At 44.7% G+C, this 12,065-nt stretch overlaps 1 protein-coding gene across 1 annotated transcript in view; it reads left to right on the forward strand.

Annotated features, from left to right (window-relative positions):
* The first annotated feature begins 1,874 nt into the window (after nucleotides 1–1,874).
* Nucleotides 1,875–12,065, forward strand: part of SHH (sonic hedgehog signaling molecule) — a 56,083-nt gene continuing 45,892 nt past the window's right edge. Inside the window, exon 1 of the mRNA XM_077491154.1 lies at nucleotides 1,875–2,433. Within this exon, the coding sequence (XP_077347280.1) occupies nucleotides 2,119–2,433 (315 nt within the window). The 5' untranslated portion in view covers nucleotides 1,875–2,118. The remainder of the gene's footprint in view (nucleotides 2,434–12,065) is intronic.

A 12,065-nucleotide genomic window follows, 5' to 3' on the forward strand; every position in this document is an offset into this window, starting at 1 on the left:
CTTGGTTTTGCTTCAGCAGCTGAAAAACAAGTCCCAGCATTCTCAGCAAACCTTTTTGATGAAACCTGCAGTAATTGTGGAGTTGTTTGTTACCCACAGTAACACATCTCTATTTACTCTGAAAGATGATACATGTGTGCTGTTGGGTTATAGATCCACTATAGATCCAGAACCACTTCTGCTCTGAAAATTTTAGTTGCACAAATAAGGTCCCCTTATAATTCATTCACATTGTCTCAAAATGTGTAATAAATTATAATAATAATAATAATAACAGTAATAATAATAACATTAAAATTGTGTGTGTGTGTGTATATATATATAAATATATATATATATATATATATATATATATATATATATATATATATATATAGATAGATAGATAGATAGATAGATATATATATATATATATATATATATATATATATATATATATATATATATATATTTATGTGATTACTATGACTTTAAACAATATTTAAATAAATGAATAAAACAGCCAGGAAGAGTATGGTTCCAGGGGCTGCTACCCCTATTACATTAGGCAGTATCCCCCTCCACTCCACCCCTCTATATACCGCCTGGGTGACCTCTGCCAGTTTTACCTGGGCAGAGCAAGGTCTGGGGAGCTCAGGACAGACAGACAGCCGTCTGGTCTGATACTAGAGACAATTCATTCTGATGTATTAAGTGTCCTCTTCCCATTCATTACCCAGGGATCAAGACAGAGAGCTGATGTTTGCGGATGTTTTAACCGGGGGGTTTAAGCTTAAACCTAATGACTCACAATAGGGGGGCCAGGACAGCCAATTTGCAAGTGACTTAAGTTGCAGGAAAGTAGGGGAGAAAATGTACAAGTGAGCAAAGAAAAAACAAGATATCAAAGAGGAATGTCTGTCTACAAGAAATAGATAGATAGATAGATAGATAGATAGATAGATAGATAGATAGATAGATAGATAGATAGATAGATAGATAGAAGAACTGATGATAAATAGATATATAAATGAGAAAGATAGACGAATGAGAAATACATGGAGAGAGAGAGAGAAAGAAAGAAAGAAAGAAAGAAAGAAAGAAAGAAAGAAAGAAAGAAAGAAAGAAAGAAAGAAAGAAAGAAAGAAAGAAAGAAAGAAATGGTAGATAACTAGATAAATAATGAGAAAAGTAGACAGAAGGATGGGAGAGGAACATGGAGAGAGAGGGAGAGAAAGAAATGAATTAAGAGATAATGAGTGGTAGATTAAATAGATAGATAGATAGATAGATAGATAGATAGATAGATAGATAGATAGATAGATAGATAGATAGAGATCATATAGAGGACTGATAGATTTTTCTGATATTTTACCCCCCCCCCCCCCCAATATAGAGTATAGAGCCCTGTGTATGTCTCAGTAAAGTATGTAATACTCTGTGTTGTAACTTGCTTCAGATTCGCAGCCTGTTCCTCTGGAAATTGTTGAATAAATAATTGGATAAATCCTTTTATTTTGAAAGTGAAAGAATTGTTGCCAATAATCTTATGACACCAGAAGTTCCTTAGACATAGATGTAGGAGCAGATAGTCTCCTGATAGGAGCATCCACTATCAATGCTGAACATTTGTCACCCTGCCAAGAAAAAAAAAAAAACTTTTACCTTTTAGGAAGAAGTCATGAGAGGCCACGCCCATTTTGTAGCTTTCAGATAAGAAGCTGAAGATACATTTGGAAGGGTTAACATATTAGAGAAGAAGCTCCCCCGTCCTGGCCAATCAGCTCCCGGCCCTGGCAGCTATAATATAGCAGTAAAGGCAGTGTGCTCTCACAGGCTCCCCAGCCCTGCTTGCTCCCATTACAATCAAACCTTTTTTTTTCTTTTTTTTTTTTCCTTTTTTTTTTTTTTTTTTTTGTTTTGTTGTAAACTTTTGTTGCCCCTTGTTGTACCGGGCTGTGTGTGGGGTGCAGTCCGATGTGTAGCTCAGTAGTCTATGAGCACCTGTCTTGGAGGGAATCGGTGGATAATCTGGCAGACAGGCAGCGCGTAAGGACCTAGAAGGCAGGAGAAGGAGGCAGGGAGCCTGCACACATCGTCACTGACGGGCTGAGCTGGCACAAGGGCCACAGGATTCACATGGACGAGATGCAGGGACTCCGGAGAATTCTTCTGATGGGGCTTCTGACCAGTGCGCTGCTGCTCCCTCCTCCTGCCCTCACCTGTGGACCGGGCAGAGGCATTGGCAAGAGAAGGCACCCCAAGAAGCTGACCCCCTTAGCCTTAAAGCAGTTCATCCCCAATGTCGCCGAGAAGACCCTGGGGGCCAGTGGAAGATATGAAGGAAAGATTACTAGGACCTCGGAGAGGTTTAAAGAGCTCACCCCAAATTATAACCCTGACATCATATTTAAAGACGAGGAGAACACAGCAGCCGACAGACTCATGACTCAGGTACTGACCGCTGTACAACGCTCCCGACTTGTGGTCGCTATGACAGGTCCTCTGGACTCAGGTGTAGGGGGGTCTTTGAAGCTGCCCTGTGTATTCAATATGATAAGTCCTCAGGACACAGGTATAAAGGGGGGCTAGAAAATTGTTTATTTTAGTCATTATAAGTCCTGAGGATCCAGGTATATGGGAGGTTATGAAGCTGTTTTATTAAATCATTATGATAGGTCCTCAGGATGTAGATAAAGGGGTGTCCTAAAATCTGGTTAATTTAGTCATTATGACAGCTTCTCAAGATTCGGGTATAGAAGGGTCTATGAAGCTGGTACTGGTCATTATAAGTCCTCAGGACTGAGAAGTAAGCTGTTTTATTAAATCTTTATAGCAGGTCCTCGGGATTTAGGTAAACGGGCGTCCTAAAAGATGATTGATTTAATCATTAGGAGAGCTTTTTAGGATTCAGCTATGGAAGGGTCTGTGAAGCTGGTACTTGTAGTCATTAGAAGTCCTCAAGATTCAGATATACAGAAGTCTATAAAGCTGTCTCATGTATGCATTCCTTAGAAGTCTATATAAAGAGGTTTTATTAAATCATTATGACAGGTCCTTAGAATTCAGGTATATAGGAGGGGGCTATAAAAATGTTTAATTTACTCATTTTGATAAGTCCTCAGGATTCCGTTAAAGGAGTGCCTGTAAAACTGCTTCATCAGGATTCAAGTATATGATGTCTATAAGACCTTTCTCTTTTAGTCATCATGGTAGGTCCTCAGGATTCAGGTATATGGATATTTATAAGACTATTTAATTTACACTTTATTATGAGTCGTCAGGATTTAGTTATGTGGGTATTTAATTATTTAATTTACTCATTATGATAGGTCCCTTAGAATTCAGGTATAGGGGTGTCGTGTCTTTAAGACTATCTCATTTAGTCATTATGATAGGTTCTCAGGATTCAGTTATGGGGCTATTAAAATTAAAAGACTATTTAATTTAGTCCTTATGACAAGTCCTCAGGATTCAAGTATAGGGGTTTTTGTACTATTTCTTTTAGTCATTATGGTAGGTCCTCAGGGTTCAGATATGAGGCTATCTATAAGACTATTTTATTTAGTCATTATGGTAGGTCCTCAGGATTCAAATATGGGCCTATCTATAAGACTATTTTATTTAGTCATTATGGTAGGTCCTCAGGATTCAGATATGGGGCTATCTATAAGACTATTTAATTTAGTCATTATGACAGGTCCTCAGGATGCAGATATAGGGGTCTCTGTAAAACTATATAATTTAGTCATTATGACAGGTCCTCAAGATTCGGGTATAAAGATACACTTACAGCTTTATCATGCTTTTAGCACTTTCGTCATTATGACAGGTCCTCAGTGCAAAGATGCATGAATCTTTTCCATAGCACATTAATTATGACATGTTCTGGGTCATTCTCTTTGCCTACGTTTACCCTGTATACCATCATTGGGTACATAGTATACATTTATTCTAGGGGGAACTTCTTTTAATTGGTCTTCATAACTTGGGTCTGTGTATAAACCTGTTTAATTGGGACAACTTCTGTAGGGTCCAGGTACATATAAATCATGTATCCCCCTTTCCCAGATCCCAGGTCTATAAGACTAATTTCTTAAGTACTAGATCAGGTCCAATGTGCATCTATTTAAGTGATTAATTTGTTGAGCTGCATAGTGAGAGGGACAGTGTGGTATAACATTTAAAAGATATATATATATATATATATATATATCTATATATATATATATCCCATGTAAATTCTTCTATAATAGGACAGGTCCTAGCTCCTAATGTGAATAGATTGTAGACTATTTATTGGAGGTGATGTGGTCCAGGCTGGTCCCCATAGATCAGTTATCCATCATCTAGCTCCATGTGACAGCACTCATTCATGTGTGTGTTAATCGGCCATCGGCTGCCCCCCGCCCACCCCAGTATTTAGTGCCTGGTTATCCTCCCACAATAGGCAGTTAAATCTCCATCGACCGCGGCTGGTGGTGTAAATGGCTTGTGTGGCTCCGGCATGATTTGCAGCATTGGCCATCGGAGCGTGAATAGAGATGGCTGTGTGTATTTAAGGATGCCCTGTGACAACGTCTGCCACCTTGCTGGTAGACAGGCACTGGGAACTTGTGGCCATGACATCATCCTTTCTCCTGGAATGAAATGAATATTGCCGGCCGGGGCTCCGAGGCTGGCCTGAGCATTAGCGGCACATAGAGGAGGGGGGGGGGGGGGGCTCCTATATATAGGTCACCCTGTATGCTGTATACACCTCCCAGATGGCTCAGCATGTCAGGGCGTTATAGCTCCGCACCCCACCGCTCCTCCGCTCACTGACACCTTCCCCCCGGGATCTCCGAGCTGCCACCTTAAATTTCCCCCGAAGTGCCGGATCAATTCGAAGAGAGCAGATCAGACAGCCGGGCTGAAGGGGGGGATCACCCTTCTTAACCCCATTTATGCCATGGGGCACCCATGTGTACAGAGCCTGCAGAGCGGCGCTCACCCCGACCCACCACTATACACACTACGGTCATCTACACCCAGACCCCCCCCCCCCCCCCCCCCAGGACACCCCCTGTCTCCCATCCACTTATCATCCCTAATATCGATCCACCGGATAGAGTTACACATTGTGTGCTCTGTACAGAGAGAGAGAGACAGGGAGAAAGAGAGAGAGAAAGAGACTGGCACTGGCTGGAAGGAAGATAATAATAAGAGATAGATAGATAGATAGATAGATAGATAGATAGATAGATAGATAGATAGATAGATAGATAGATAGATAGATAGATAGATAGATAGATAGATAGATGTGAGAGAGAGAGGATAGGTAGATAGATAGATAGATAGATAGATAGATAGATAGATAGATAGATAGATAGATAGATAGATAGATAGATAGATAGATAGATAGATAGATAGATAGATAGATGTGAGAGAGAGAGGATAGGTAGATAGATAGATAGATAGATAGATAGATAGATAGATAGATAGATAGATAGATAGATAGATAGATAGATAGATAGATAGATAGATAGAAGAGAGAGAGAGGATAGATAGATAGATAGATAGATAGATAGATAGATAGATAGATAGATAGATAGATAGATAGATAGATAGATGTTATGGCAGAAATAGTAATGATCTGTTTAACTGATAAATGAGATGAGATGATAATATATGAATATACTGAGATACAGACAGGTAGATAGACAGATATTGAAAGAGAGATAAAGTTAGCAGAACGACTATAGAATGACAAGAGAAGGAAAAGAAAAGAAAGAAATAATAAGATTGAAGAGGGGTTAGTCGAGCAGAAATATTAGATACAAAGAAGCAAAAAAAAAATAGGTATAAAGATGGAAGCTCCGGACTGTCAGGTCTCAGTATTCTCAGGCTGTGCTTCATACTGTCCCATACAATCATGTGGCTGCAGCATGCTGGTGAACTGCTGACCCTCCGACAATTTCCTGGAAGGTCAGCACGGGTTCCCTTCTAGGCTGGTTGCTTCTGCAGACTAGTATCTTCCCTGGAAGGTCAGCACAGGTTCCCTTCTAGGCTGGTTGCTTCTGCAGACTAGTATCTTCCCTGGAAGGCCAGCACAGGTTCCCTTCTAGGCTGGTTGCTGTTGCAGACTACTATCTTCCCTGGAAGGCCAGCACAGGTTTCCTTCTAGGCTGGTTGCTGTTGCAGACTACTATCTTCCCTGGAAGGCCAGCACAGGTTCCCTTCTAGGCTGGTTGCTGTTGCAGACTACTATCTTCCCTGGAAGGCCAGCACAGGTTCCCTTCTAGACTGGTTGCTGTTGCAGACTACTATCTTCCCTGGAAGGTCAGCACAGGTTCCCTTCTAGGCTGGTTGCTGCTGCAGACTAGTATCTTCCCTGAAAGGTCAGCACAGGTTCCCTTCTAGGCTGGTTGCTGTTGCAGACTACTATCTTCCCTGGAAAGTCAGCACAGGTTTCCTTCTAGGCTGGTTGCTGTTGCAGACTACTATCTTCCCTGGAAGGCCAGCACAGGTCCCCTTCTAGGCTGGTTGCTGTTGTAGACTACTGCCTTCCCTGGAAGGCCAGCACAGATTCCCCCTACAGGCTGGGTACTGTGACAGACTGGCTATCTTCCCTGGAAGGCCAGCACAGGTTCCCTTCCAGGTTGGTTTGTGTGGATAAACTATCTTCCCTGGAAGGCCAGCGCAGGCTCCCTTTCAGTCTGATGTCAGAGTCTGGAGGAGCCCCGGAAGATTACTTGCCCCCAGCTCCCTGGGAATTGCTCTCTGCTGACTTTTCTATGTAATAAGTTCTTGTTCGGCCCATTGTTGGCCGGTGTCGGGAGCCGCCTCGCTGCTCTATCTACTATGTAAAGTTTCCTCTTAATGACAGTTAAAGTTTCAAAATATTTGTTTAATGTGTTAGTTACTAGTTAATATTAACTGAAGTGGAGGAGCGAGACAGACGCTGCCAGAGACAGACAGCTATAGCCTCACAGAGAGAAAGACAGACTGGGAACGTCCAACTAGGTGGGACTACAAGTCCCAGCATACCGTACCAGCCTCACGGTATAGAATAAGGCAGACTGGGGACCTCCTCCTGGATGGGACCACAAGTCCCAGCATACCGTACCAGCCTCACAGTACAGAGGAAGGCAGTCTGGGAAGCTCCACCTGTGTGGGACTACAAGTCCCAGCATACCGTACCAGCCTCACAGTACAGAGGAGGGCAGACTGGGGACCTCCACCTGTGTTAGACAAGTTTAGCACCTTGTCAGGCTCATAGTGCAGAGATAGGACTTGGACTCTAAAACTGAGTAGGACAATTAGTCCCAGCATAACATGTCAGTCTTATAGTACAGGGAAAGGCATACCAAAGTTCTCTACAGAGGTGGGACTACAGGTCCCAGCATACCATGCCAACTCCACAATGCAGACACAAGCAGACAGTGGGGTTGATTTACTAAAACTGGAGAGTGCAACATTTGGTGCAGCTCTGCATAGAAACCAATCAGCTTCCAGTTTTTCTTTTCTCAAAGATGAATTGAACAAGCTGAAGTTAGAAGACGCTGATTGGCTACTATGCACCGATTTAGCACGCTCCAGTCTTAGTAAATCAACCCCTGTGTATCTCCGGCTTGGTGGGACTAATAATTCTAGTATATCATGCCAGCCTCATAGAGCAGAGGGTGGCAGATATGGGATCTCCACCTGGGTGGGACTACAGGTCCCAGCTTTTGTCATTCTCGTTGTGCAGAGGTAGGCGTGCTGAGGATCGTTAGCTGTAGGAAGGACTACAGTTCCCAGCATACTCTGCCAGCTTTACAGTGCAGGGACAGGCAGGCAACTCATGAACTGTGTTGAACCTGGGGTCCCATTGTGACATGTCAGCGTTTAATCTGTTTTGTAGAGCAGAATAGTGATGGCCGAACGGTTCGCCCGGCGGTCGTTTCGCGGCGAATTTCCGACATTCGCGGTCCGCACGTTCGAACGCCTTTTTCCGTCGTTCGCCGCGGCGGACTTACGTGTTTAATGTATACAAGAACTTTAACCTTTGGTGACACGTTTATCATGTGATACAGGACAGCCAATTGAGACATGACAGCACATGGACACTTGTACATTCCCCCTAACCTATAAATACACCCGATCCGGTGGCCATTTTACATTCTTTCTTCTGTTAAGATAGGGACAGGTTCCTGTGTGGAGTAGGGAGAGATAAACCACTAGCTATTTGGTACACAAAAGTTCTTTTCAGGACTGGTATAGGTGTTAGGTGTTGATAGGTTTGCTGTGCTGCTGATTCTTGCAGCAGCCTGAGTGTCTTTTGTTAGTTTAGAGAAAGGGAAAGGACGGTGTATGCTACAGGGACAGCCAGATTAGTCTTTCATCATCATCATCATCATCATCATCATTAGCTGTTACTATCAAGGTCCACAAAAGAGCTGTTCCAGTAACCACTAATCGTTCTCTTTTTTTGCCAATTTGTATAGGGACAGGAAGGAAGCAGTGTTGTCAGGCAGTGAGGGTAATTTTAAAGACTTGCTGTTATTATTAGTTCCACAAAGGTTCTTTTCAGGACTGGTATCAGTGGTACAGTAATAGGCTTGTACATGTATAATATTCTTTCTTCCAAATATAGAAAGGATATTATACTTGACTGCTGCCCTTCTGCTGCAGTCTGCTAAACATTCACAACTCACTTGTTCCACAAAAGTTCTTATAAGGACTGGTAACTTGGTATAGGGTGCTACGGTACATAGGCTTGAGTGCGGTACAGTCTGCTGTTCTGTAAGGACCGCTATCGGTCCACAATAGATAGGGTTGACGTGCACCACTGCTGACCGCTGCCCTATACTGCAGCAGTCCTTCAGCGGTATAGGGACTGACGTACAGTCTGCTAATCACTAACACACAACCTGCTTGTTCCACAAAAGTTCTTATAAGGACTGGTAACTTGGTATAGGGTGCTACGGTACATAGGCTTGAGTGCGGTACAGTCTGCTGTTCTGTAAGGACCGCTATCGGTCCACAATAGATAGGGTTGACGTGCACCACTGCTGACCGCTGCCCTATACTGCAGCAGTCCTTCAGCGGTATAGGGACTGACGTACAGTCTGCTAAAAACTAATACACAACCTGCTTGGTCCACAAAAGTTCTTATAAGGACTGGTAACTTGGTATAGGGTGCTACGGTACATAGGCTTGAGTGCGGTACAGTCTGCTGTTCTGTAAGGACCGCTATCGGTCCACAATAGATAGGGTTGACGTGCACCACTGCTGACCGCTCACCTATACTGCAGCAGTCCTTCAGCGGTATAGGGACTGACGTACAGTCTGCTAAACACTAATACACAACCTGCTTGTTCCACAAAAGTTCTTATAAGGACTGGTAACTTGGTATAGGGTGCTACGGTACATAGGCTTGAGTGCGGTACAGTCTGCTGTTCTGTAAGGACCGCTATCGGTCCACAATAGATAGGGTTGACGTGCACCACTGCTGACCGCTCACCTATACTGCAGCAGTCCTTCAGCGGTATAGGGACTGACGTACAGTCTGCTAATCACTAACACACAACCTGCTTGTTCCACAAAAGTTCTTATAAGGACTGGTAACTTGGTATAGGGTGCTACGGTACATAGGCTTGAGTGCGGTACAGTCTGCTGTTCTGTAAGGACCGCTATCGGTCCACAATAGATAGGGTTGACGTGCACCACTGCTGACCGCTCACCTATACTGCAGCAGTCCTTCAGCGGTATAGGGACTGACGTACAGTCTGCTAAACACTAATACACAACCTGCTTGTTCCACAAAAGTTCTTATAAGGACTGGTAACTTGGTATAGGGTGCTACGGTACATAGGCTTGAGTGCGGTACAGTCTGCTGTTCTGTAAGGACCGCTATCGGTCCACAATAGATAGGGTTGACGTGCACCACTGCTGACCGCTGCCCTATACTGCAGCAGTCCTTCAGCGGTATAGGGACTGACGTACAGTCTGCTAAACACTAATACACAACCTGCTTGGTCCACAAAAGTTCTTATAAGGACTGGTAACTTGGTATAGGGTGCTACGGTACATAGGCTTGAGTGCGGTACAGTCTGCTGTTCTGTAAGGACCGCTATCGGTCCACAATAGATAGGGTTGACGTGCACCACTGCTGACCGCTCACCTATACTGCAGCAGTCCTTCAGCGGTATAGGGACTGACGTACAGTCTGCTAATCACTAACACACAACCTGCTTGTTCCACAAAAGTTCTTATAAGGACTGGTAACTTGGTATAGGGTGCTACGGTACATAGGCTTGAGTGCGGTACAGTCTGCTGTTCTGTAAGGACCGCTATCGGTCCACAATAGATAGGGTTGACGTGCACCACTGCTGACCGCTGCCCTATACTGCAGCAGTCCTTCAGCGGTATAGGGACTGACGTACAGTCTGCTAAACACTAATACACAACCTGCTTGGTCCACAAAAGTTCTTATAAGGACTGGTAACTTGGTATAGGGTGCTACGGTACATAGGCTTGAGTGCGGTACAGTCTGCTGTTCTGTAAGGACCGCTATCGGTCCACAATAGATAGGGTTGACGTGCACCACTGCTGACCGCTGCCCTATACTGCAGCAGTCCTTCAGCGGTATAGGGACTGACGTACAGTCTGCTAAACACTAATACACAACCTGCTTGGTCCACAAAAGTTCTTATAAGGACTGGTAACTTGGTATAGGGTGCTACGGTACATAGGCTTGAGTGCGGTACAGTCTGCTGTTCTGTAAGGACCGCTATCGGTCCACAATAGATAGGGTTGACGTGCACCACTGCTGACCGCTGCCCTATACTGCAGCAGTCCTTCAGCGGTATAGGGACTGACGTACAGTCTGCTAAACACTAATACACAACCTGCTTGGTCCACAAAAGTTCTTATAAGGACTGGTAACTTGGTATAGGGTGCTACGGTACATAGGCTTGAGTGCGGTACAGTCTGCTGTTCTGTAAGGACCGCTATAGGTCCACAATAGATAGGGTTGACGTGCACCACTGCTGACCGCTCACCTATACTGCAGCAGTCCTTCAGCGGTATAGGGACTAAGAGTTTTGTCACAGGGTCATTTAAAAAATGACATGCAGAGGAAGAGGCAGGCCCTTCCGCAGGGGTGGTAGGGGTAGGGCAGGAGCAACAGGCTTGAGCCAAAGTGGGAAGTTGCAGAAGGTGCGTTCAATTACTTTAAAGGATGCACCAGACTTGGTTGAGTGGCTCGCTCAGCCTTACTCTTCTGCACCCTCCTCATCCTCTCGATCTGCACCCTCTTCTTCACTCTCTGCTATGTGCACCCCCAAAGACACTACCACCAACAACACGACCACCACCACCACCACCACATACCTTCCGCTTGAGTCACTGGAATTATTTTCCGATCCATATCAAGAGGACATTTCTGATGCGCAGCCACTCTTGGTATTGGATCAGGAAGAGGAGGTAGCAACAAGCGCTACTCAGCAGTCTGACGCCAGTACCCAGATCAGCCCAAGGAGGAGGTTGGTCCCCGGTGTTGCTGCCTACTCCGAGATCTCTACTTATAGCGGTGGGGAAGGTGACGTTGATGATGACGTGTCTAGTGATGTCACGTGGGTGCCCACAAGAGAGGAAGAGGAGGGGAGTTCAGAGGGAGATATGGACCAGCAGATAGGGAGGAGAAGCAGCAATGACTTACATTGCACAGCAGGGACAAAGCAGACTGCAAATGTATCAGGAGCGAGTCATCGACCATGTACGGTCACATCTGGCGCTCCCAGGACACCGGCACATGGCTCCGCAGTGTGGGCTTTTTTTAACGTGTCCGCTGCTGACAATAGCGTTGCCATCTGCAATCTTTGCAGTCAACGCGTTAGTCGCGGTAAGCCCAATACTCACCTAGGGACGACCGCCTTAAGAAGGCACATGAGCAGCCATCACCGAGCCCAGTGGGAGCAACGGAACACACAAAGCCACACTGCAGGCTCTCACCGTCCAGCCTCGTCTTCTACTTCTCCTTCTCCTCTCTCCTCACAATTGTCCTCCACTCCACCTTCCATCACGCCAAGCTCACATTTTTCTGCAAAAAGGCAGGCTTC

Source organism: Lithobates pipiens, unplaced genomic scaffold, assembly GCF_037356315.1.
Source record: "Lithobates pipiens isolate NorthernLeopardFrog02 unplaced genomic scaffold, aLitPip1_a1.2 Scaffold_19, whole genome shotgun sequence".
Classification (NCBI taxonomy): domain Eukaryota; kingdom Metazoa; phylum Chordata; class Amphibia; order Anura; family Ranidae; genus Lithobates; species Lithobates pipiens.